This window comes from Protopterus annectens, chromosome 10.part0 (genome assembly GCF_019279795.1).
Source record: "Protopterus annectens isolate FY-2018-M chromosome 10.part0, PAN1.0, whole genome shotgun sequence".
In the NCBI taxonomy this organism is placed as follows: domain Eukaryota; kingdom Metazoa; phylum Chordata; order Ceratodontiformes; family Protopteridae; genus Protopterus; species Protopterus annectens.
The window spans coordinates 1,385,910,005-1,385,936,026 of record NC_056744.1 but is presented as its reverse complement, the minus strand read 5'-3'; the positions used below and the strand labels follow the sequence as shown (position 1 = coordinate 1,385,936,026).

The 26,022-nt window shown below is 41.4% G+C and overlaps 1 protein-coding gene across 4 annotated transcripts in view; it reads left to right on the top strand.

Annotated features, from left to right (window-relative positions):
- Nucleotides 1-26,022, top strand: part of ZNHIT6 (zinc finger HIT-type containing 6) — a gene marked incomplete at its 5' end in the record, with an annotated part of 1,270,195 nt that overhangs the window by 30,951 nt on the left and 1,213,222 nt on the right. For all 4 annotated transcript variants that reach the window (XM_044086022.1, XM_044086023.1, XM_044086024.1 and 1 more), the window contains 1 exon segment: nucleotides 12,641-12,744. In XM_044086022.1, coding sequence (XP_043941957.1) covers nucleotides 12,641-12,744 — 104 coding nt within the window.

Sequence of the window (26,022 nt, the reverse complement as noted above, 5' to 3'; positions counted from 1 at the left end):
GATGTTTGATCATATGGTCTCGGCCATATGAAAGTTGAACATTTAGGTGTTCGATTATGTGAAGTAGACCCATATATATACACACACACACACACATACCTTTTATGTGTTTATATAAAATGTATATATGTTATGTTTATGCATGTGTTTTTATATAGATGTATTCGCATACAAACTTGCATTTATACATACATGTATATATCTATTTTTGCAGTGCAGCATTAATCCAAGCAGTTCGTGTTAAGTAGTTTTCAGTAGTCCAATGATTATTTGGAAACATTAGAATACGTCAGATTCATTAGGAGAGTTAACCTAAATATGTGTGCAAAGTAGTGTACAAATATTATGAAATGCTTAGGTTCACTTTTCAGGTGTTCACCACTAGACTTAGTCTTGAGTATGCCTGCAAGAGTAGGGCTTCTTTACTGTTAGTGTGCTTAAAGATTCATCCTTCTGAACCTGCATTGTTGTGCTCTTTTTTGACTCCTTCTGTTTGGTTGTTATGACTTGGGATTCAAAGAAACCATGCACATTCTTGGAATTACTGTGCTTTACCTATCCGTTGCATTCTTAAGCATATTAGTTGAGAGGGTCCTTCTGTTTTGCATCAGGAATACTGTTCTTCTATTCTTTCTTGGTAGTGGCCCATCCAGATTGTGATATAGGGAAATATTGCCAGCCCAGCTATCTGGAATTTTGTAAATAATTCTATGTCATTTGTGAATACTGATATGATTTAAACAGAACTGTGTTATGTACTGAGCTCAGATGTATCCAAGGTGCACCCTGTTGGAATATAGAAGATTAACTTGCAAAACTTAAAGAATAGTTGAACTTGAGGTTAAGTTACTTTATGTCTGGCCTATAAACAAAATATGTTATCTCTCAGTTTCAGTTCAGTAGCAGACACAATGTCTAGAGCTAGACGTTTTTATATTGTCTTGAAAGAGAAATAATTACTAAGTTTCAAATGTAAAAGGTGTTTTATTGCTTTATGACTTCCTAGCAGCTGCAGAGATCTGAGAGATGTATATTTCTCACACAGAGCAGCTGCAGAGATCTGAGAGATATACATTTCTTACACAGATATTTTAAATTCTGTTAGTATCTGTTTAGCCTGGGAACTGAATTCAGGTGACAGAGTGATGTTATCCAAGCTGGCCCAGCAGTAATGTTTGATATTAGTTTGGGAAATCTGTCAGAGAGAGACTGTGCATTTTGTATTTTGTCTTGGACCTAGGAAGAACCTCCATTCATCATCACCATCTGCACTTGCTTTGCTCTGTAAGTAAGATTTAGGGCATAGTATCTCTTTTAGATATAGGTAGGAATATAGTAAAGATTAGTTTAGATGTTTTCTGTATTTATTTGAGACTGTCTTGCAGTGTTTTAAAATATTTCCTGTGATTTCCAACTCTTAAGCTACTGTGTCGCTTGACTGAGTATTGTCTTGTTCTTTTACTATTGTTAAATATATTTAAACATATATTCGTGGCTGATATTTGTGAGACATATTTAAGCTGTTAGAGGAGTTAAACATGTATTTAGTGACACTGTACAGGCCACTCCTAAATGGTCTTGCTCTTGGTTGGAATACCATTTGGATTAATAGTAACATTATACAGTAGGATTGAACACCCTTTGTAAGGGCCTTATGTAGTAACTGATAAGTAGGGGTTGGTGGCAGTGGAAACTACCTTATAGTCTGGACAGAAGTGGGGATAGCTGGTAAACGTGTGCCAGCTTTCCCCAGGTGTGTGTGTGTGTGTGTGTGTGTGTGTGTGTGTGTGTGTGTGTGTGTGTGTGTCTGTGTGTGTGTGTGTGTCAGCTACTTGGGCAGGGACACAAAGCACTGGTTGGAAAGAGAGGGTGCTGGATGTCTTGGCTTCGCCCCTCAGCTGAGAATATCTTAACCCTATAGCTATGCCAGTGGGGAGTGTTATTGGGGATCTGGAGAAAGAGGGAGAAACCAGCAGCAGACTGACTGTGATCTCTGTGTGCTCTTAAGGGAAATTGTACTTGACTGTGTATGTACTTTTATTTAGTTATTTATATTTGTTGACCGGGAGTGTCCGACTGGGCGTAGGTCCATTTTCAGTGGATGCCCGGGGAGAAAAGCTCCACAGTTAAAATAAACAGACAGTAGTTACATTGGATTACATAGACATTAACAATTTACATAGCAATTATTTACAACATATTTACAGATGAAGAACATAGTACATCAGTAGACAACTAGAATCTTTATCTGTGAAGTACATAACAGACATTAACAAATGTTTCAAGAAGAAGTTCCTGCTGTATAATAAGTACTGGCTTATGAACATCCGAGCTTGCTATAATCAAGGTAGTTAGTGGAGTGGAAAGAAAGGTAGTGGTTGGATGGGGAGGGTGATATTAGAGTGGGAGTTGCAAGGGCATAGCCAGCATGTTTTAGGTGCGCTTTTAGTAAAGTTTTGAAGTGGGTGCATGATGGTATGGCGGTAATTGTGGGTGGGAGGGAGTTCCATAATTTGGCTATGGTGCAAGAGAATAGTGCTTCACCAGCAGAGTTATTGGCTTTAGTGATCTGCAAGTGATTTTTGTTGCTGGATGTTAGTGGTCTGGTGGTGCGATAGGGTTGGAGTAGATTCTGGAGGGATGGGACATTTAGTGGACGATTTACTAGTTTGTGGGCAAGTGAGAGTTGATACCATTTGAAGGAGGTGAGGGAGTTCAAGCCAGCCCAGTTCAGCAAGTGAGAGACAGTGGTGACTACGGTAGGATGCCCTTGTAGCGAATTTGGCGATTTTGTTGTAGCAGGTCTCTAGCTTGTTTAAATCGCATTGCCATAGGTTGGTATATATTGGACAGGCATAAAGTAGGGTGGCGATAAGGTGGGAATTTGCTATTGCAATCTTTGCTGCTTTGGTGAGAAGTTGCTTATTACTGTGTAGCGCTCCTAGTTTATTGTGAACTTTTTTTATGGTCAAGGATATGTGAATGTCAAATTTTAGTTTATTGTCTATTTCCACTCCTAGCAATTTGGTGTGTTCAGTTGGGTATATAGTGGTGTTGTCTTTTGCTGTGATAAAGTGAGAGTTGTTCTGAGTATGTTTAGTGGGTTGGAAGAGGAGTACTTTAGTTTTGTTTGGGTTGAGTATTAATTGGGCATCGGATAACCAAGTTTCAACAGAGGAAAAGGCTTCCTGTGTGACTTTTTGCAGTTTGGGTAGGGACTGGGCTGAGCAGATGATGGTTGAGTCATCTGCATATTGTATGAGTGTGCCATGTTTGGTGGCAAAGGCTAGATTATTGGCGAAAACAGAGAAGAGTAGGGGTCCAAGGATGGATCCTTTGGGGAACCCCTATGGAGACAGGTAGTTGGGGAGATATGTCTTTCTGCCATAAAACGGGTTGTTGGCAGTCAGACAGGTAACTGAAACCAGTTGGTGACCGATTGTGAGAAGGATAGGTTATTGAGGACAGAGATAAGTTGTTTGTGTGGGACCATGTCAAATGCTTTAGATAGGTCTAGGAAAGCAGCAGAGGAGAGATAGCCATTGTTTTTATGCTGAAGGATAGTGTTAGTAAAGGAGAGTAAGGCAGTGGTGGTGCTATGGTTTGGTCAGAAACCATGCTGAGTATTGGAAAGGAGGTTGTTAATAAGGAGGTAGTCTGAGACCTGAGAGTGTATGCATCTCTCTAGTATTTAGGAGAGTGGAGAGAGAATAGCTATGGGGTGGTAATTGGTTAGTTCTGTGAAGGGTCCACCTTTGTGGAGGGGAATTGTATGTGATACTTTCCACAGTATGGGAACGTAACTTTCTGACAGAGATTGGTTAATCAAGATGGATACTGGGTAGGCCAGAGCATCAGCTGCGATTTGTAGGTATTCACTTGGAAGGCTGTCTGCTGCTAATCTGGTGGGCTTGGTTTAGTTAAGAGTTTTTTTATGTTGGAGGTAGGTACAGGAGAAAAAAAAGAAGGCAGTGGGGAGATTACTAGTTGAAGGTGTGGGTTGGAGGGGAGGGGGTTGTGTTGTTTAGCTAGTGATAGTATGGTTTGTGTGAAGTGTGTGTTGAATGAGGTAGCAATATTTTCTGAGGAGTGAGGGATGTTAGGAGGAGGGGTACTAACTTTACCTGGGTGGAGGATGGAGTTTATGGAGGACCAGAATTGTTTGGGGCTGTATTGAGAGGAGTCTAGGGCAGACTGGTTGTATTGGAATTTGTCATGTTTTATTAGCTTTTTGACTCTCTTGCGTAGTTCTAGGAATTTCTGTCTAGTTGAGGGGGTTTTGGTTTTGTGCCAGTGCTCCCAGGCTTTATCCCTGTTTTTCATTTCTGACTTAGTGGTTTTCTGTAGCCATGGGGAGGATTGTGCTTTGATTCTGGAAAGTCTTATGGGGGCATGGTAATTAAGGATGGTCAGGAAGGTAGTATTAAAAAATTCAACTGCGTCATCAAGGCTGAGGTACTTTAGAGGATGCCAGTTACATTCTTTGAGGGATGAGATGAATGTTTGTGGGTTAAAGTTTAGTTTTTTTACGTATTTGACGGTAGATGACAGGTTTAGCTTGGTATAGGTATTTTTTTTTGAGTAGGAATGTTGGGGAGTGATCACTGAGGCTGTGTGACAAGCAGCCTGTTATATATGACTGGGGGCTCTTACTGACTAGTATCCAGTCCAGGGTAGTGTGCTTGCTGGAGTTTTTATTTATCCTAGTTGGCGACTGGACTAGTTGGGTGAAGCCATGAAGGTTTACATGATGGGGTTGGATGGTTGCCAGAACAGGATTGCCAGTCAATATTGAAATCACCTAAGATGATAGTTTCTTGGGGAAGATGGTGGGTAGACCAGCTGAGGAGGTTTTCTATTGGAGGGATGTTTTGGCCAGGTGGGAAGTAGCATCCAGTTATGTTGATGGTTCTGTTTTGGTTTATTTTGAGGTTGGTATATATTATTTCTTCATTGCCTATTTGTGGAGCTGATGATTTTAAGATCTGGATGTTTAGATGCTGTTTAAATATTTTAGCTACACCGCCTCCTTTCTTGTTTAGCTGGTCTACTCTTAGTATGCCATAACCTGTGGGGAGCATTTGCTCACTGGTAATGTGAGGTTTTAGCCAGGTTTCTGTCAGGATGACTATATCTGGGGAGTAAAAGTCTATGGTGGCATGGAGTTCATGGACTTTGTTGTATATACTTCTAATATTTAGGCTTAGTAGAAGGAAGTCAGTTGGCTTTCTATTGGCTGTAATATGGGAGAAGTTGTGGTTTCTAGTCTGATTATGAGGGTTGGGGTTGGAGATGGTAGTTGGAGATGGTAGGGCCAGGGTTGGGGTGGATATCTCCACTTAGGGCTAAATTAGATATGCATGAGGTTATTAGTTTTCTCAGTTTTTGAATATGTTTGTTTATAAGGGAAAATTTATGATTGTGCTCTTTGGGTAATAGGTATGGTGGGAGGGTTACTGTGTAAAGTTGTATGGATGCTTTACGCTTGAGTAATATAGTTGGTAGAATATGTGGGGGGTGCATAGGGATGTTTCTTGAGTTGGTGGGAGGGGAGCTGAAGTGAGGGTGAGACGTGAGTGGTGGTGTGAGAAGTAGTAGTACAGTGGTAGTGGTTGAGTGGAGGAATGATGGAGCTTTGGTAGGATGTAAGATATGCAAGGAGAGTGCATGCTGTGAGCATAGGTAAGGTATGCTTGTACATGTTAGTTGAGGAGGTGTGATAGTAGTGGGAAAAGATGGAGGAGGTAGTGTTGGGTTAGTGCTGTGGTTGGCTACTGGAAAGATGGGAGGGGTTTGTGAGTGTAATAAAGGTGGGACCACTGGGGGCAGGAGGGAATAGGGGGCAGGGTGGGGAGCGAAGCGGGTAGAGACCCTGTTAGTTGCTCTTATGAGGGGGCTGGAAACAATCCGGTAACAGAGTTAACTGATAAATGAACATATGATAGTGACAAGGGTGGTTGTAGTTGTAAAAATGGTGCCTGCCATAGGTAATAACTTTGGGATTGTCTTAAGGTAATAAACAGGGAAGGGGGAGGGGAGAACAAGGGTGTAAGCAGGCAGTTCATTGTACTGCTGCTAATGAGCCAAAGCAAAGACAAGTTTGTGTTTAAGAAACAATCAGAATTGACCAAGGACTGCTCTGAAACTGTAAGTCATTTCTTAACCATTTCTCAGGTGGAAAAACAGGATAGCTTTGTATCAGTAGGCTACTGTGGTCTCAGTTTAACAAACGCACAGTATTGATCAGTTATGGATGCTATTGTACTATGTACTTGTCATGCGTCTAATGTGTGCGCCCCCTTGCTGTTGCCAGTGGTGAGGATTGAGGCTCCTTGATTACTGGGACAGTGCATGGACGTGGCATATGAATTGGTTGGCAGTGGTGGGATATCCATATCGGATATTAATTGGTTAACAGCGGTGAGATAGCCACATCACATATTAATTGTCTTGTGCAGGGGCGTCACACAGATGACCTTGGTTCGTTGGTTAATAGGTATGTACTAGGCTAAGGATGGCAAGGTCCTTTTTAAGCTTAGCTATGTAACTCAAATCTCTGACAAGTTCTGGTATCCTTGAGAAGTGTAAGCAGGAGCTTGGGAGATGAAACCTTTACAAGTAGGGGCCTGGGAGCTGAGCCTTTTACAGGCTAACCATGTCCGTTAGTCATAGGTGCCAAACCAGGAATGAATTTCCTGTTCCCCATCCAGTTGTGAAAGTTATACTAAAATTTGGTTACAGTGGAACTCTGCTTCACATGGATGGGGAGCCTGTTCCAGAGAAGGGGGTAGTCTCTGGGATACATGCCCATCTGTCCAGCAGGTCCTGTTTAAGTCATAGGCAAGGTTATTTCTTTAGAACGGATAATTCTGGCACTGTTCGTTTTGCGGATATGCAGGCGGTCCATCAGAGTGAGGTCTGACAGTGCCTTGTATGCTGGGCCTAAATCTCCCCGCAAAAGCCTGTAGGACACAGAATATAGGGATATGGCCTTGAGGAGGTCTGCATAGGACATGTTACTTACACCCTGTATTCTTTTAGTGAGGAACCTCTTTGGATGTTCCAGTTGTTCGATGTGCATGTTTAGGTAGATACCAAAGAGGGTATCGTACTCATTGATAGGTCTGATGAACGCTGAATACAGTGGAACAGTTAATTCCTTGGACCTAGAAAACCACACCTTTGTTTATATGTTGCACAACATAGAATGATTTCTTTACTACTGTAGACTTTTGATGGTCAAAGGCGAAATTACTGTCTGTGTGTCACCAAGTCTACTGGGTCAACTCTTATGGGTGTGTTGTCAATATGATAGTTATCAGGAATGGATGACGTCTAAAGGAATACTGTTATGCATTTTGTAGCATTTAGTTTTAATCCATGGCTCTGACACCAGTTATTTGTCTGTGTCAGCCCTTCCTGGAGAACATTTGTATCAGTTGGGGCTTCTGTGACTGCTCCTAATTTGCAGTCATCTCTAAATTTAGTCAGTCAGTGTCTCTTGAAGTTGGCCTTGACTTCTTAGAAGTAACTGCCATAAAATAGTAGTCCTAGGACCAATCCCTGAGGGGCTTCACTTCTGACTGACCTCTTTTTAGAGGTAGTAGGCGTCCTTTGATCCAGAAGGTTCATGAGTTTGCATTTCTGTTGGACTGATTCGAGCAGTGTCTTCTGTGGCTGTGCAATCCAATCTAGTAGTGGCAGCTCTTTCCAAATTCTGAGCAGCAGTAGGCAGATGTCGGTGTGGTATCCCAGGCATGGATCTTCCTGAGGGTTCTTTATCTATCTTTTGTCCTTGCACGGGGTTTCATACATAGTGAGGGCTTCTTTCTCTTCCCTTTTCCAGGCATACTTGTCTGAGGTGAGAGAATACCAGTTGTTCATGCTGATGGAGGGACTGCTAAGGTCACGCTTGCATATGTCCTTGTAGCACAATTTGGGTCACCTTTTTTGTCATCTTTCAAGGCTGCAGCTTTCCAAAAAGGTCTTGTGGTATTATGCCCTCTGTCATGTGTTAGACATTGCCCAACCAGTGCATGCATCTCTGTTTCAGGATGGTGAACTTGGAGGTAGTGCCTGTCCTCTCAAGCACTGTGCTGTTGAGAATCTTGTCCTGGCATGCGATGCCAAGTATGCGCCTAATGCAGTGCATGTAGAATAAATTGAGACACTTCTCCTGTTTTGAGCGCAGAGTTCATGTTTTTCTGACGCACAGTAATGTGCTCAAAGCACAAGCTGTGTAAGCCTGCACATTGGTGTGCACAGTGAGCTTATTATTAGCCTGTACAAACACAGGCTGTGTAAACCTGCACATTGGTGTGCACAGTGAGCTTATTATTAGCCTGTACAAACACAGGCTGTGTAAACCTGCACATTGGTGTGCACAGTGAGCTTATTATTAGCCTGTACAAACACAGGCTGTGTAAACCTGCACATTGGTGTGCACAGTGAGCTTATTATTAGCCTGCACTGTCATCATCCTGGAAAATATTGTGGTGGCTTTACCAAAGCACTTGTTCATCTCGCCAGCAAGCAACAAGTTGTCAGAAATTGTAGAGCCTAGGTACATGAACTCTTGGGCAACCTCCAGCTCATAGTCACTCACCCTGATTGATGGCTCATTTCCCACATTTTGGCCCATCACCTAGATCCTCTTTAAACTGATTGTGAGGCCAAATTCCATGCGTGCATCCACAAAGCAAATCAGGAATGACTGAAGTTCCGGCTGCATGTGAGCCACAATAGCTGCATCATCAGTGAACAGGAAGTCCCTTAGACACTTCCTAAGCACCCTGGTCTTTGATCTAAGCCTCAAAAGTTTGAAGAGATTGCTGTCCGTTTTGGTTTATAGAAAGATACCTTCTGAAAGCAAATTTCAGCAGAACTGAAAAGAAGATATCAAACATTGTTGAAGTCTGTACACACCCCTACTTCATTCCACTAAGAATCTCGAAAGGTTTGAATGTCTATCAATCATACATGATGGGTCTCCTTCATGCGTTCATGGAAGGCCCTGATAATGCTGCGCAGTGTTTGGTGGGCAGACTATTGCAAAAGGTCCTTTCCTGCCAGAATTGCAAACATACCTTTCTTACTAATGAAGTTGAATGCCTTGGTCAGATCAATAAAGGCATATACAGAGGTTTGTTCTGCACCCTGCACTTTTCTTGTAATTGCCTAACGGAGAAAACAGCATATAGTAGATCTGCTCTGAACCCACACTGAGACTCTGGATAAACTCTGTCCTCAGGAACATGGAGACGCTTTAGGACAACTCATGCAAACAGCTTGCCCACAGTACAGTGAAGGGGCATGCCATGATAGTTGTTACAATCACTTTTGTTATCCTTTTTTTTATAAATAGTATCTGTATTAGCATCCCTCATATCTTACAGTACACTACCTTCTCTGTAGCATTGGCAAAGTATTGCATGCAGCTCTGAGATTAATGTACCTTTGGCACATTTAAAGATTTCTAATGGAATATCACCTTTCCCTGGGGCTTTTCCAGAAGAGATTGCTTTAAGTGCATCGCTGAGTTTCTCCAATGTGGGCTCAACAAGTTCAGTCATAGTTGGCAGAGACTCAATGGCATACAGGGCTCTCCATAAATATGGTTTCTCTGGCATACAGCTGTGAGTAGTGTTCCACTGAGCATTCCATCGGCTTGGTTCTGTCCTTCAGGACTTTGCCTGTGGCTGACTTACGTGGAGCAGTCTTCTTTAGTGATGGACCAATGGCTTGCTTGATCCCATTATACGTTCCTAGCACGTTACTATTATCCGCGGCCTACTGAGTCTTGAAGCAAAGTTGGAGCCATTAATTGTTTGTACACTGCCAGGCTACCTGCTGCACTTCACTGTGAGCACACCGGAGTGTCTGAAAGTTCTCCTCTTTGGGGGAGGACCTGTATGCAGCCAGTGCTGTCTGTTCAGTCAGCGGTGTCAACACTTCAGTGTGGGCTTCAAAACAGTCAGCACACTTGACTGTCTACTTCCCAAAGATAGATATTTTAGTGTTATAGATAGCATCCCATAGTTTTCCCATCTCTTGCTAGTGTCGGTGCCATCCAGGCAGGACAAGGCCTCTTCAAAAGTACACAGGTTTGTTCAAGCACTTGAAGGGTCACGAGTCATGCCTATGTCAGTGCATGACCTCCCTTCCTTTTTAGAGTGAAAGAAGTTTTGCATCTGGATGTTCACCTTACTACACTTGAGCAAGTGGTCAGTATCACAGTCTACGCTATGGTAACTGCATGCTACCCTGAGACTACCTAAACTGCTGCGTTTGGTGAGGACAAGGTCAACGATTCAATCTTGGGAGCCGCCATGAAACTTTGTGGTGGGGCTTGACATTGAAGAAGGTATTGGTTATGCAGAGGTCATATTGGGAACAAAGTTCAAGGAGACACTGACCATTTTCATTCATCTTTTCTGTTCCAAACTGTCCCAGACACAATGGCCAGCTGTGATGGTCACTGCCAACTGTGGCATTAATGTCGCCAAGAATAAGCAGAGCTTCAAGGGAAGGGACCTCACTGATGGCAGCACTAAGTTCATCATAGAACATGGTTTCAAAGGTTGTCCTAGCCATGGATGCAGTAGTGGGGATAAACTTCCACTATTAATAAAATGTTCCCTTGGTATTCGTCTCTAATAGCCTATGACAGCCCAAGTCCAGCTCCTGGCCTTCATGTGGCTTAGTTTCCTAGCCCAGCAAAACCATTTGGACTGACAGGAGAAGGGGGAGGGCGGGTGACTGGTACATTACAACCACTTGCTTCCAGGCAGGTGAAGCTCATTAGCCTGGGAAAGCAGCCCATTTAGGAGAATGTGAACTCTGATTTAAAATCTTCGTTGCCTTGCAGCAATACCTAGTCATAGTGAAGCCTTTAGGGGTAAACCCTGAGGAAAAATCCAGAGATGGAGCCCCTATGGCAGTTTGAGGTTGTACTGTACCTCACTGTGGCAACCCCTTGCGATGACACTGATGCCAAGTTGTACTGGCCTTATCTTTCCCCTTGTATTACATAAGTAGTGTGGAGAGGGAGAACCTGCTGCTGGGCATCAGCTGTTTCCTGAAAATACACTTGCCAAGGCCTGTGCCATGGAGAGGACACACTAGCTTTACTTTGTGAGTGGTGACATAACACAAAAGCAGCAGTCACCAGTAATAACCCAGTGCACTCCCTTGGCATAGAGTGAGGCAGCAGGAGCTGCTTTTGATTATGGGAGAGCTCCTTTGATCTCATAGGGCAGCTACTACCCTCCTTAAGTTAGGCAGGTCCCAACCAAATAGGTGCTACCGTGCCACGGTCCACTTGCTCCACTGAGTGTGTGGGCCGTAGGAAACCCCCAACAGGTGGATTGTTAACCATACATCTGGAAAAACAAAAAAGTAACAAAATAAACCAGCCTTTAGGCTAGACATGTGGAATGTAAGATGGACATTGTGGCTGTCCAGGAAACAAGACTGTTGCCCATAGGATGTCTCAGGGAAATTGACTTTACTCTTTTCTGGAATGGGAAGCTTCCAAAAGAGACCAGGGAACATGGTGCTGGATTTGCACTCAGAAACAACTTTGTTGTCTCAGTCATACCACCAAATATGGGAAATGAGAGAATGCTGAAAATTCATCTTCAGACACCAGTTGCTATGGTCAACATCTTCAGCATCTGTGCTCCTACTTTAACTTTGTAGAGGTGGACCCCCAGTTTTAACTTCCTGTGTCAGGTCTGTGAGCCAGCTGGATATCCACTGTGAAACAGAAGGGTGTATATCCAAACCATTTGTGTTTGTCATCAATGCCCAAGTGGGGTGTTGTGTCAGATGCCTTGGCCAGGTAGTGGTAGGCAGTGTGAATAGTCTTGCCCTCATTAATTGCTTTGGTGACCTTCTCAAGGAAGTCCATAGTAGGCATGACCTGCCCATGATGAAATCAGACTGAGTTTGATCTAGTGTCTGGCAGTTTCCTGTGTCGTTACTCATTCTTTCCATCGCTTTGTATACGAGACTAGTGAGACTTAGTCTGTAGTTTCCAGGATCTGTAAATGGCTGTTATAATTTCCTGTAAGTCAGGCAGGTGTATATCTATTTATTGCTTATGAGCTGTGTAGGTGATATTCTGTTCATTCTTATTTACTGATATGTAAGGAAATGTTTGCTTCTGGCTCTGGACAAACTGATGGTTGTAGGACTAGACAGATTTGTGTAACTAAAAAATGATCTTGTGCATGACAATATGTTGAGGGCTTATCCGATGAGTGCAGTATCTTCCATAAACATTGTCAAGTTGGTGGAAAGGATGAAGCCAGACAGCGAACCTCGTGTAAGTCGTATGCTAAGAAATTTTCTGTTATACTCAGTGGTATTAACCCAGTTAAACAATGAGTAAATATCTGAACGATTATCATGTGTAGACCCATAGTGAGCAGCACCATTGTGGGGGCATCATCTACTCTACAATTATCCACTGCTGTTTTTAAGTAATGGTCATTGTTGTTCTGTTATTGTACACATTGACTTGTCTTTATTACATTTAATGGTGGAAAAGAATTAAAGCCATGTCTAATAAGTATCTGCACTTTTGCTTTGAGAGTTACTGATTTTTGTTTAACATTTTCCATTTTTATCTGTATAGCTCTTTTCCATGAAGGAAAAAGCCCGTAAACGTAAAATAGACCTAGTATTTTTACCTGGCGGGTTTTCTAAGAGAAAAGAAAACACCACATGCTTTTCAAGGAAGTAAGTACAAGGAAGTCCATCTGAAAAAAAAAAATGTAGACTTCTTTTTAGCAATTAGTTTATAATATACCTGTTGCATTGTAAAGGTGTGTTGCTGCATGTGCCAGGCTTCGTAAGAGTTAAATGTCTTTTTTTTTTTTTTCCCTGAGGAAGCAACTTAATCATCCATGGTTCATGTTTACTATCATTCAGATGTTATCAGCTCTATTTGAAACTGATACAGTTGGAAGATATCTTATTATCCAGTTTGGCTATATTATGTTAGAAAAGGCAGGCAACTTATTTATTACATGTCACTGCACAAGGGTGGCCCCACCACTGATCCTAGGAATTACAGACCTATCAGCCTAACAAGTCTGGTTTCCAAAGCCATGGAATGTATCATAACTGACCTAATTAACTATTTATATCAAAATTTTATGAGGCAGTACCCCTAGCAGCTGTTCACACTGTGTACCTTGAACTCGCAAAGGCATTCGACACTATACCACATGCAAATAAAATAAATGAGCGAAAGGAGCTCCAAATTAACCCATATGTGATTAGGTAAATGGCCAGTTGGCTTAGGAGCAGGACTTGTGTACTAAGAGAGCATAAAGGTGACCAGTGGAGTTCCTCACAGATATATGGGATCTCTATTTTTTGGCACTTCCCAAGTCTCCATTTATCAAATGAGGATCTCTGGTTAACATTGTTTGGGAATGACTGTAAGCTGGAAGTTGTCAAGTTCCTCTCTTGAGGCACAGGCACTCCTAAGGAGCTTACACTTCTCAGTAGGTGGTATAATAGAAATGAGCACAAACTCAATGCCAAAAAGTGCAACATTGTAGCATTTGGTAAGGATCCCCTAGCTCCAGCTTATGGCATAAATAGCACCACGTCAAAATGAAAAGGTTTGGGGGAGACCTCAGCGCCCTCACATGTGACCATCACATTACAACAGTGGTTAGAAAATCATTTTACTATGCATAGCTCGTAGCAAAAGATATTTCTTCCAGATCAAAAGAAGTCCTTGTACTTACCTGTAATTAGACCTTTCACTGAGCACAGCACTCCCTTTGGAGAGTTACCTTACTAAGCATGTCAGGCAATCAGACCCCAGAGGTTTGTGCCATGAAAGCCCTAATGTAAGGTTTATCCTTGTACTTAGTTTCATGTAGACTCCTTGAGGGCAATCTGTGCCTTGCTTATAGGGCTATGTGGGATCCAGCAGTCTAGGAACTCTTAACATCTCCATTAATCAAATAGTCTACCAAACATTAGATATCCAAATTTACTTAAGATGAGGAGGAATTAGAGATTTTTTGCACAGTACCTTTTCCTTCTCTGGAACAGAATACCTTGTTAAGTATTCAGCAGAAAACTGGGGGCATATTCATAAATTTATCTCTGGTATGACTGGCCTGGCCCTCTTTGGAAAGCGAGAGATAATGTGTAAAGGTGGATGGCAAGGTAGAAATGACCTTGTGGCTCAGTTGTCTTGCAACTTGTATGATCCATGAAATTTCTCTTGTTCTAGCCCAGGTAGTCCACTGTGCCTGTGTAACAGCTAAATTAATTTTAGGACCAGCTCTTTAAAAAAAAAAAAAAAAAAAAAAAAAACTTTATTGAATTATCACTTGTGACATAGGCAAGTTTAATCAAACTGTATTAATAAGTTCATGTTTGCAAACATTATACTTCACATATAATGCTATATGTCATATAACCTAAGCAACGTTACATAAAGTATTCAATTCCTGCCCCCCCCAGTTTTTTTTTTTTTTTTTTTTTTTTTAGACAAACATCTTTATTAAGCCATTGCTTATAGGTAATGATACATTTATATAAATGAAAACAAACCACACCGACACAATCCTATTTGCAAGCATTTTACATAACTAACCATACTGACACACACCCATTTGCAAACATTATGCATCACTTATCTACCCAATCATTTTCAGTCAAACATTACATAGCTCATTTAAGTCCTGCCTTCTTTTAAACCCCATTCCTGCCCTGTATGTATTGTTCCCACAATTCCCATTTTTTCCTATGTAGTTTGCTCCTACACTTTACTAAAGATATCAATCCCAGTTGTTTTAACTCTCATTATATTCACTACTTGTAATATAGCTGGTTTAGATTTTGATTTCCATTTTCTAGTAATTGCTTTTTTGGCAGCTACTATAATTAGACACAGCAAGGCCTTACCATGTCTAGACAATTCCATTTCTGTGTCATAGCTCAGAGAAATCATCTCCCTTTTCACACCAATCTGCCCACTCAGCATCTCTAACAGTGCATCCTGCCCGGAGGTCCTTATAGTCTGTCAACCCACTGCATTCCCAGAAAATATGTTCCCAATTACCTCTTCCCTGTCACACCTACATTTGTTGTTTACCTGAGGAAAAATTCTCTGACGTCTACATGGGGTGTAAAAATATCTATGTAAACATTTCCAAGCAAAAATCCTAAATCTTCTAGATTTTGTTGTATATTTGGGAGACATACATAGATCTTGCGGTGGTGGTGCTGCGGTAGCGTTGTCGCCTCACAGTAAGACGCTGTCCGGTTCGATTCTCAGCTAGAGCGTCTTCTGCATGGAGACATGCGTGAATGGGCATACCTTCGTTGAAGGTTGTGCATCAGGGCTGGTAACTCAGCATGTAAAAATCAACTACCAATCATTAGCGGACTGGAGTTCTGCTGTGGCGACCCCTAACCGGGAAAAGCCAAAAGACACAAACAAACATAGATCCTCCCATTGTTTCTTTGTGAATTGCTTATCCATTCTCTCTTCCCAATCCTTTCTAACCTCCTCTGATTGATTCTGGTAGTGAAGGATGATGCTAATTTCACTATGGAATCAATAAAGAATGAGTTAAATTGGGTGGCTAAATCTAATTCGGAGGCATTTGGTTCAGGGGAGGGGTTTTCTTTTTTACCAGGGTTCAGGAGAGAATAGATTCCTTTCCAGAATTTTTTGGGGTTGGTATGATGGGTGGTTTGGAGTGTAGAGAAATATGCTTTACGGTCTGAGATGATTTTTTTACCTTGTTACAAAGCCTCTTGTATTCACTGAGGGTGAGATTAGATTTATTTTTGAGGTAGTGTTTCCAAGCCATATCTCGGAGCCTCCTAGTAGCTAAGGTATTTTCGGTTAGCCATGGCATGGGATTGCTTTTTATGCATTTTGTTTTCAGGGGGGCAAAGGAGTCTAGCAGGGTTAAGACGTTTGAGATAAAGTATGTAACAGCATTTTCTAAGGGAAGAGTCTTAAGTGGATTCCGGTTAATTCTTTTTAGTGCATTTGAGAATGTGCTGGAGTTGAAGTGTTTAAGGGAGCGAGGAGCGAGTGGAGGTATAGGTATGTGTTAGTTTCAAGGAGGAGGAAAGGCAGTGGGCAAAAGTGGAGAAGTGGTCGCCTAGTGAGTCAGGAAGTGTACCACATAGTGGGGATGGGAAACCAGAATCCAGTGTAGGGTGCTTCCAGTTTGGAAGTACTAGTTGTTGAATTAATAAGCTGTGTGAAGTTATATAAGTTTATATTCAGTAAGCTAGTGGGAGATTGAATAGTGGCCTAGTTAATATTGACATCACCCAGGATTATTGTTTCGTTAATTATGTTGGTGGAAAACCAGGAGAGAATATCTTCAAGGACTGAGACATTGTCTCCAGGAGGGATATAAAGGGTGACTATGCATATAAGTTTTTGTTTATTTGTCTGACTTAGGTTCTGCGTTACCGAATTTGAGAATAGGTTTGGTGTAAGGGGGAACTAAAAGGGATGATGAGTAAAAGAGAGGAACTCCCCCCTTTTTGGTGTGTTCTATCTTTCCTAATCATACAGTAGTTAGGTGGTAACACTGTATTTTATATGGCGTTTAAAACAGGTTACTGAGATAGAGATAATATCAGGCTGATTGTGGAGAAGCCTGGCATGGAGGTTGGGACTTTTGTTATATATGCTCTGAGTATGTAGAGCTGAGAAAGAGAATTTGCCAGTTGTGTGGGAATGATTGGGTAGGGAGGTTGAATTTTGTGAGGGAAAGGGGCCAGGGTTAGGGTGAATGTCCCCGGAGAGAAGGATGGAGATAAGGTGTTGAAAGACGTCCATGTATTGTTTAGTCTAAGTTTTGTATATATATCAAGCAAAGCACAGCAAAATATTACTGGGTTCAATGGTCCACCCAGAAAGTCATAAGCAATAATACACTGTCCAAAATAAGGCAAGATCAAAGCACAATCCAGGCTGGCTCAGTAAATATTAAAATAATTTGCCACTTATTGTAAAATATAAAAGCTGTATTACATAGGTAAGTACGTTCACAAAAATGCTTCTTCAGACCATTTACTGAACCAGCCTGAATCATGCTTTGGTTTTGCCTTATTTTGGACTATGTGTTTATGTATATGCGAGCTCCCTTGTCACTGATAATTTCAACATCCTTGCATCTGACAACACTGCCATAGAAATAGTGCAGGAAACCAAACCTCTAGGTGTTATTGACAGTAAACTTTCATTTGACCCCCATATACAGCAAAATATAAAGAAAACCCATCAAAAGCTGGGACTCTTTTATATATGAACAAACATTTCTTTACTGCAGCAACCAAAACTACCCTCACAAAAACATTTTTACTTCCCTCCCTTCTTTATGGTGCCCCTATCTTAATTAATGTACGAAAGTCTACCCTAAGCAAGTTGGAACAGTGCTAGAACAAAGTTGCAAAGTTTGCCACAAACTCTAAGTATCACACACACAACTGTAAATCGCTCCTAGAATTAAACTGGCTTGAACTCCCCAACCAACGTGCCTTTTATTCAGCTATCCACCTTGCACAACCTTATTTTCAAGCTTACTGCCTGCCCTGCACTAGCCAATCTAGTCATACCTTACACACCACAAATCAATCCTTATGATCAGAAGACAAAAATCTCTCCGCTATCTCAAAACCTGGTCACTCTCTGTATTCATACTCTCTCTCTATACATTGGAATTCACCACCTCTAGCTACCAGGTCTGTGCCTGGCCGAACCCATTTCAAAGCCTCTCTAAAAAGTCATCTCAAAAGTACATGGCTCTCCTCCTGCATAAAGCCTGCCTTGTGCTCAGGTCTTCCTCTTCTGTAACATTTCAGTCCCCTCACAGACTGCAAGATCCTAAAGCTCTTCTAACTCCTTCTGTGCTTCTATACCATATCCTTAAGTTACTGCTCAGGCTTTATTGCTTCTGTTCTTCTTAACTCTCTCACTATATGTCTGCATCAGTAACTTTCTGGCTGCTATTTTCCTAACAAACTAGCATTCTATTTTGCATGTACTTCAACAGTCAATGTCACACATTGCACTACCTACATACCCTTTTTTTTTTTAAACACTATCTACGTCATGTATGATGAGAGTGACTATTATCGTCTGTAATGTTTTAACTGTATAGAATTGTCTACATGTGTAGTAATATATTACAACATATTGTAGCAGTTTGTTCTTTCAGTTTATTTTTTGTATAATATTTCTAATGTAGTCTTTATTGTATCGGATTATACTATATTTGTATTGTACTGTATGTGGAGTTTTTCTCCCCAGCCCTCTGCTGAAAATGGGTTCTGTAGACTCAGTAAGACCACCCCGGTAAACAAATATGAAATAAATAATAAACAAATATATATGTTTGTGTGTGTGTGTGTACGCGCATGTATGAGTTTGTACCAAGCTATAATTTATTTATATAATTAAATATAATTATTCACTAGAAAGGTCTACTTAATGCCATAGATGGTCACAGGAAATTTAAATACTGTGCAGAGAAGATCAGACAGCTGGAGGAGAGTGTTATCTGTTTGCCTCCTATGCCACTGGAAGCAGATGCAGAAAAGCGCCCTAATGGTTCAACTCCAAATGGTTTTCATACAGTGTCATGTTTTGCTATGGGAAATCCTTGTCTGGGGTACTGCACACAATAACTACTCCTATAGCTTTCTCCTGTAATGTCTGGTATTTGTGCTGTAACCTGTTTGGTTTTCTTAATGTGATATTAAGATGGCTGTGACTGTCCAGTGCAGGGATAAATTTCTTTAGTGAGGCAGTGCTTTTGAGTTAGTTAATCCATTAGAGACTCTGCTATAATTTCCCTTTATTTCTTTGTAATGCAAAGATAGATATTTGAGAAGATTAATGTGGCTGAAGACATATCTTGACCACCTTACATATTTTGGGCCTTGGCTGTTTCCGCAAAACCATATTTATTATCATTTTTATGGTTTTGTATATTTTTTTTGCCTCAGTGCTTGAAAGAACCAAATTGTTCTTGAATGGCACGTTATTATTGGAGGATCACATCTTGCAGCATGTAAAAATTCTGTATGTCAGGTGGTCCTGTTGTTTTAGTCTTAATTGTCCTGCAACAGAAGCATCTTGTAGTAGTTCCAGCATTATAATCAGTATTATTTTACTTGCAAGGTAAGACATTTTGTGGCTCCTCTTAGTGTTGCAGAACCACACTGGCCATTTTAGCTGTTTGTCATTTATAGAAATATAAGTTTCTGTTGATGCTTAAGACCACCGTATTAGTTCATCCTTTACAAATTCATATGAAATATATGAAATCAGGCTTCAGTGTTTTGCTGACCTTTATTTTCAGGTATCTTCCAAGGCCTACTTTTTCTATAAAATAATAATTTGTTTGAGTAGCCCTCGTTTCATTTTGTAATGTCTTTAGAATTTATTGCAGTAATCCGTTGTCACATACTTTTTGTTATATACATTGTTTTCATGTTTCAGGAATGTCTGAGAACAGATTCACAGCATTAAAGGTCTTTGAGCTATAAATAAGGCTGGTAAATGCAAACACACAGAAATATTACCAAACTTCTTAACATATTTTTGAGACAAGCACTGAAGAGCAGTAATTAGACTATCAAAAATGTGGCTGCTATTTTTCAAATTGCCACAAGATGTCCCTGTTTGTGTTTTATTCAGTAAATTCAATATATGTGCTGCAAGTGTAATGAAATTAAAGTGCACTTTAAAAGCAATCTTTAAATTTTATTTTGTCCGACGACTTTCTAAATGGCTGTGACATACTCACTGTAGTCTCCGTCTCTTGAGATTCTTTTTGCACTATACACCTTTTAGTGACAGTTGCTTAGTGAGTCCTTTTTTAAAAGGCTGCTACTGCAGACTGGAGCACTTATACTGCTATGCATTTTGAAAGTGAAATGCTAAGCTCTTACATCTGTTGCACTGGTGCTGGCTAAGAGTTTCTTAAGGGAAAAAGTTGTGCTTCTTAGAGTTGATTTGTGTTTCCACATGGTAGGCTTAGAACCTGATGGATTTCTATAATCCATCCATACGTTTTAAAGATGTGCAATTTTTTTTTTTTTTTTTTTTTTTTTTTTTTTTGTTTAGGAATTTGCACTGCAGTAGCAGATAAAAAGCTACAGTATAAAATAGCATTTGGAATGTGCTGGAGTAAGTACTGTGCATGGGATTTTCCCCTCACCACATAGCCCATTTCTTCCTTCACAGAAGGTGAGGTGACATCATATAGTGGCCAGGGAAGGAATTTTTTTTTTTTTTATGCAAGGGACATGAACTCGGGAGAACAGCTCTGCTTCCGGGAATGAGAGCAAGCATGACAGTTTTACCTCTGAGTATTTGCATACTTGTCTGGGAACTTCATCCCCTTTGACCAGTCGTCAAACACCACTTAAATAACGAGGTCGTTGAGACATTTAATAGATCTGTAAAGAGGACATTTATTTTCAGTAACTTGTAGGACTCAAGTTCATTAGGATTGTTTGGAAGATGAAACTTTTGCCAGCTACTATCCTTCCTTCCTTTATCCTGTTCTCTCTCCAGTTTGAAAAGCTTCAGTTGAGTTGAGTTATTCTATGAGCCTGTTTTTTTTTCTGTCCTTTACCTTTTCAGTCTGTAGTATATATCATTTCTTTTCTTCTGTACCTTTGGCAGTGATTTTTGTACCTATGCCTTACTAGGTGGTCATCCCCGCTTTGTCTTGAGACTTCTGTCGTGTCTACATGTGTCCCATTTGCCAACAGACACAGTTAAAGCTTATATTGTCTAAGACCATAAGCCAACACTTGCAGCTGTCATGTGTGTGTGTGTGTGTGTGTCCATTTTAGTAGTACAACTAAAGGCTGTTGTAGAAAAGCTCTCCAGGCCTTCCTTCTTTCAGAGAAGCTGCCCACTCTTGAGAGCATAGACATGTACTGTTCCCTTCTGTGTCTTCCACTTCTGCTTCCAAATATGAAGATCACTGCTTCAGGCACTGATGTGCATCATTTCACCCAAAAGAAATAAGCACATTTTAATATCTCTTGTTTTTTTTTTTTTTTTTTTTTTTTTTTTTTTGCAATGCAGTTATGTGGGCTCTAACAAGTATTCTAAAGTACTTGAGGTCTTCTGTTATCTAGTTTTCTACCATATCTGAGGTTTGACATCCTCCCTGGCCCATCTTTAATAAGTTAATAGTGGAAAAGTGGAGCAGATCTCCAGTTATATCAAGTTCCCAAGCATTATTGTTACAGAATTATTATCTAGACGCTCCTGTTCAGGAACCTAGGCTATTTCACCAGTGCCTCTAATTTTATTTATACCTCATGTCATGCTGTCACTTATTTCCTCCCATTAACTGCGACCTTTTAGTGGCTACTGTTGGGAGATTTGAAGCCTGAACATTCACCAGGACTGATACTCTTGTCCTCAGTGGTTCCTGAACTCAAGAGGCTTCCTTTCATTTTCCATGAATATGGTTCTTGCTGATCTCCACCTGCAGTGGAACAGGCACCTCTCTTTTTTTTAGTGGCTGACCAGGACTTAGGTTCATAGGTAGGTACTAGGCTGTCTACCCGAAGGCATTTATAAGCCTAGTCAGAATGTGTTGGCTTTCGTCGCCCCCTTAGATTAGTTCCCTGTGCCTCTGTCCAGCAGATCCATTGATGTGATCCCTGTGGTAAACTTTCTGTTTCCCATCCACTCGTCAAGGTTTCTCTTGAAGAGGGTTAGCGAGGAGCTCTGCCTAATGTAGATTGGAATCTTGTTCCAGAGCATGGGAAGTCTCTGGAACAGGAATCTATCCCTCCAGCACGTTCTATTTATTGTTGTGGTGAGGTTTAGATGCCTGGAGTGTGTGGCTTGAGGGGATATGGTTTTCTTTAGGTGGAGTATGTCCATCAATTTTGGGTTGGACACGGCCTTGTATGTCAGGCAGAGGACACCTCTGAGTAGGCGGTATGCAACCAAGTACAGCTGGAGTTTCTTCAGTTGAGCTGCATTGGGCATCTGCTTGAGGCCAGTGATCCTCTTGGTGAGGTACTTCTGTGGTCTTTCCAGTTGTTGCAGGTGTCTTGTAAGGTACATCCCAAATGGGGCATTGTACTCTATGATGGGTCTGATGAGTGCTGCGTAGAGGGGACCAGTGACCTCTTTCAATCTGGATGCAAACCCTTTTGTGATTAGGTGGGCCACATAGAAGGATTTTCTAACCACTTTGGCAATGCGATTATCAAAGGAGAGGTTACTATCTACTTGGGTCCCCAGATCCCTTATTACGTCTTCCATATTTAGGGGGCTACCACCTATGTGGTAGTTTGTGGGTACTTTGTTTTTTCCAAAGGGGATGACTATGCACTTTTTGGCATTTAGCTTGAGGCCATAGTTTTGACACCAGGTATTTGTCTTGATGAGACCATTTTGGAAGATATCTGTGTCAGCCGAAGAGTCAGTTATAGCCCCTAGTCATCTGCGAACATGGTCAGCCATAGTTCTCCTGTGCTTGCCTGTAGCTCTGAGAAGTATATGCCGAACAGGAGGGGTCCTAGGACTGAGCCCTGGGGAACACCACTTGTAACCGGTTTAGAGTCGGGCCTAGCTCCCGCAACTCTTACCATGTGGGTTCTGTCCATGAGCCAGTTGGCAACCAATCTCATGATGTAGGGGTTTATGTTCAGGCTGGTGAGCTTGTCTATAATACCTGAGTGGGGAATGGTGTCAAAGGCCTTTGCGAGGTCTAGGTAGGCTGTATGGACCACCTTTCCCTCATCTTTAGCCTTGTTCTACAGGTACTTGATTCACATTTCTGCCCAGCCAGCACCACTTTCTCTAGCGTTGTTCATTGTACCCTTATACATCCAGTGTTGCTCAGACTAGTATCATTGGGTCTGATGTATTTCTTTCTTTGCCTCATTGTCTGTCTACCAGATGTTGGGTGTTATGTTGTCACTATTACTGAGGTTTTGTTAACTTCCTCACTTTCAGCTGCACGTGGAATTCAGACCATTTAAGCCCTTAAGACCACACTACAGTTTTCACTCCTAGCACTTCTCCTGAGCAGTACTCTTAACCATCCATCTCTTCTTCTGTACCAAAAACCCCTCCCATGAGATTCACCATTTTCATCACACTTTTGTACTCGATGCAGATGCGTAAAGGGCAAGTAGAGTCCTCTGTTTCCGTGCTCCACCCTAAAAGGCCCAGAAAGTGTGTAAGACCTATTTGGAACCCTTGTTGAACCCCCAGTTAGTGACTTTAGAGGCAAAGAGGCTACCCACTTTCCCCACTAACCCCCTAAAGACCTCAGATCCATGGAGTCTAAGCTAATCCACAAATTATCATTAAAAAAAGATATATGTATTTCATCAGCATTTTATTTATTTTTTTATTTTATTTACATTTGTTTACCAGGGTTGCACACTGATCAAGCATGAGAAATGTCAGGTCCAGCTTGGGTTGTAGTGAATTAATGAATAATAGAAAAGGGTACGATTAAGACAGGTATGCCTTTTCAGAAATATTTAGTCCTAATTCACAATCATGAAAACACAATTTTTGGTCTTCCTTGCTTCCTACATTTATTACAACATCCTGCCAGATATTAAGTGAATGTTAAGTAAGCAGAATCGGTATTAATCAAAAGCTCCTTTTTCTAATATTTTTGGGGCGCATGTATTGATTATAAGATTTGTAAAGATATGCTTCCTAACACTTGTGACATAAAATGTAGTTCTTATGGAAATTTGTTACCCACCTGATTTTGCAAAAGTGGAGTCTGCATATCCTCCACTGGGTTGCCTTCTGTGTGGAGTCTGCATGTCCTCCCAGTGGTCGCGTGGGTTTTCTCCGGGTGCTCCGGTTTCCTCCCACTTCCCAAAGACATGCAGTAGGTGAATTGGACACTCTAAATTGGCCCTAGGTGTGAGTGTGTGCGTGTGTGTGCCTTCTGTGGAAGGTTGGGCGCCGGGCTGGCAACTCGACACCGTAAAAAACTCCCCTGCCAATCATGAGCGGACAGATGATCCGGTGTGGCGACCCCTAACCGGGAAAAAGCTGAAAGAAGGAGTCTGCATGTCCTCTCCGCGGTCGAGTGGCTTCCGAAAGACGTGCGTGAATGGGCATGCCTTTGCTGAAGGTTTGGCGTCGGGCTGGCAACTCGACACCATTAAAAAAAATCTACTGCCAATCATTAGAAGACTGGAGTTCCACTGTGGCGACTGGGAAACGCCGAAAAGACAAACAACATAACCAACTAAAATTGCATTGCAGTCTGGAATATGTAGCTGTCTAGCAGTCCTAAAATCTTTACCTATTAATAAACTGCTGTGCTGACTGGCTAAAATATGTCATGGGTAAGGGATAAAGGTTGCATGTCCAGGCGTGCAGACTTGTGTTGCTTTTGCAGTGAAGACCACATACTGCTGTGAACTTCTTTCAGGCATATTTGAGGTAGAATAGAATGGATCAACCTCTTTGACCAGCAAAGAGTGGCAGCAGTGGTGAATGGGGAGGGGGGTCTGAGGAAGGAATTGTTCAGTGCAGAGAAATGCAGAGTACTGCACTGGAGCCAGAGTACCTGTAGTTTGCAATATTAGCAGGGAGGAGTAGAACTTGATTTATTTATTTAAGCAGCAAAAAACCAACAAGGACCAGGACAGCTAATACCATAAATTTAATTGTAAAGCATCTTTTGTGCTTTACAGTTAAATTTATAAATTTATGGTTTTAGCTGTATTGGTCCTTGTTTTTTTGCTGCTTAAATTTGGGATTTGTCTAAATCACGGTGGACTTTTATCCTTTGTTTGCTGGGTCTTCACCACTTTATTTATTTAACACTTATTTACCAACAAAGTCTGACTTGGAACAATGCCAATTTTCAGTGGAGGCCCTGGGAGAAACGCTGCAGATGCATGCCTTTGTAATGTGGAAGGAAACAACAGCACCCTAAGGAAACCCCACGAATGCAGGGAGGACATGCAGACTCCACACAAAAGGCACACCTGGTGAGAATCAAACAGGAGGGCCTCTTGCTGTGAGGCGACAATGCTACCGCTGCACCACTGCACTGTCTAATGGTGGCAGCAGAGCAGGTAAAGGATCTGTAAGTGTTAACATCTGACATAAACCAATTATGAACAGAGTGAGGCAGTTCAAAGCAGCCAACACAGTGTAAAGGTTTATCCACAAGAGGATAGACTACAGAAGCAAGAGGTAATGCTCCCACTCCACAAGGCCTTGGTTAGACCGCATTTTGAATAGTGTGTAGTTCTGGATTCCTGAGGCAAGTGTTCATATGGGTGCTTACTATGGAGGAGAAAGTACATGACTGGAAACTTGAACTCTTTTAACCTGGTAGCAGAAGAAAAAGGAGGATACGATATGAGTGTACAATTTCAAGTCCTGAGATCTAAAGTGGTTGACCTGAACAGAAAGGACAGAGAGGAAGTGGGCACAGGCAACAAGTTGTAGGGAACAGCTACTCCCTGGATCTGAAATGGTACTTCTTCACAGGAAGAGCTGTACACTCATGGAGTAGACTATCAGAATGAGTGGCAAAGTGGAGAATCCACAGGAGAGTTCAAAAAAGTCATGGGAAAGGTAGAGGAAACTAGAGGCAGAGGAGAGTTAGAATGTTGAATGCACTTTTGAAGGGCATCCTAGATGCATTTATTGCCTCTTCATCCCATTTAGACAGATGTAATGTGAGAGTCATTCCCCTTACATTATTTACTTATTATAGTTGTTAACTGGGTACAAAAACTGGTCCAAGGCCAATAATCAGTTACAGACATCAATGTATAAAATCGTAGGGATTACTAGGTTATCATCTCCAGCATGCCTTTTTAAGTCCAGCCATACTTCCCAAAAATATTATGCATGTTTTGGTTGCATACGTTTTTGTGGGGTTTCATAAAACTCTGGTATGAGTGGTCGAACATTTATAAGGCATCTCTCTCTCTTTCGGTCTCTCTCTAATAGAGACATAGATGCCAGAC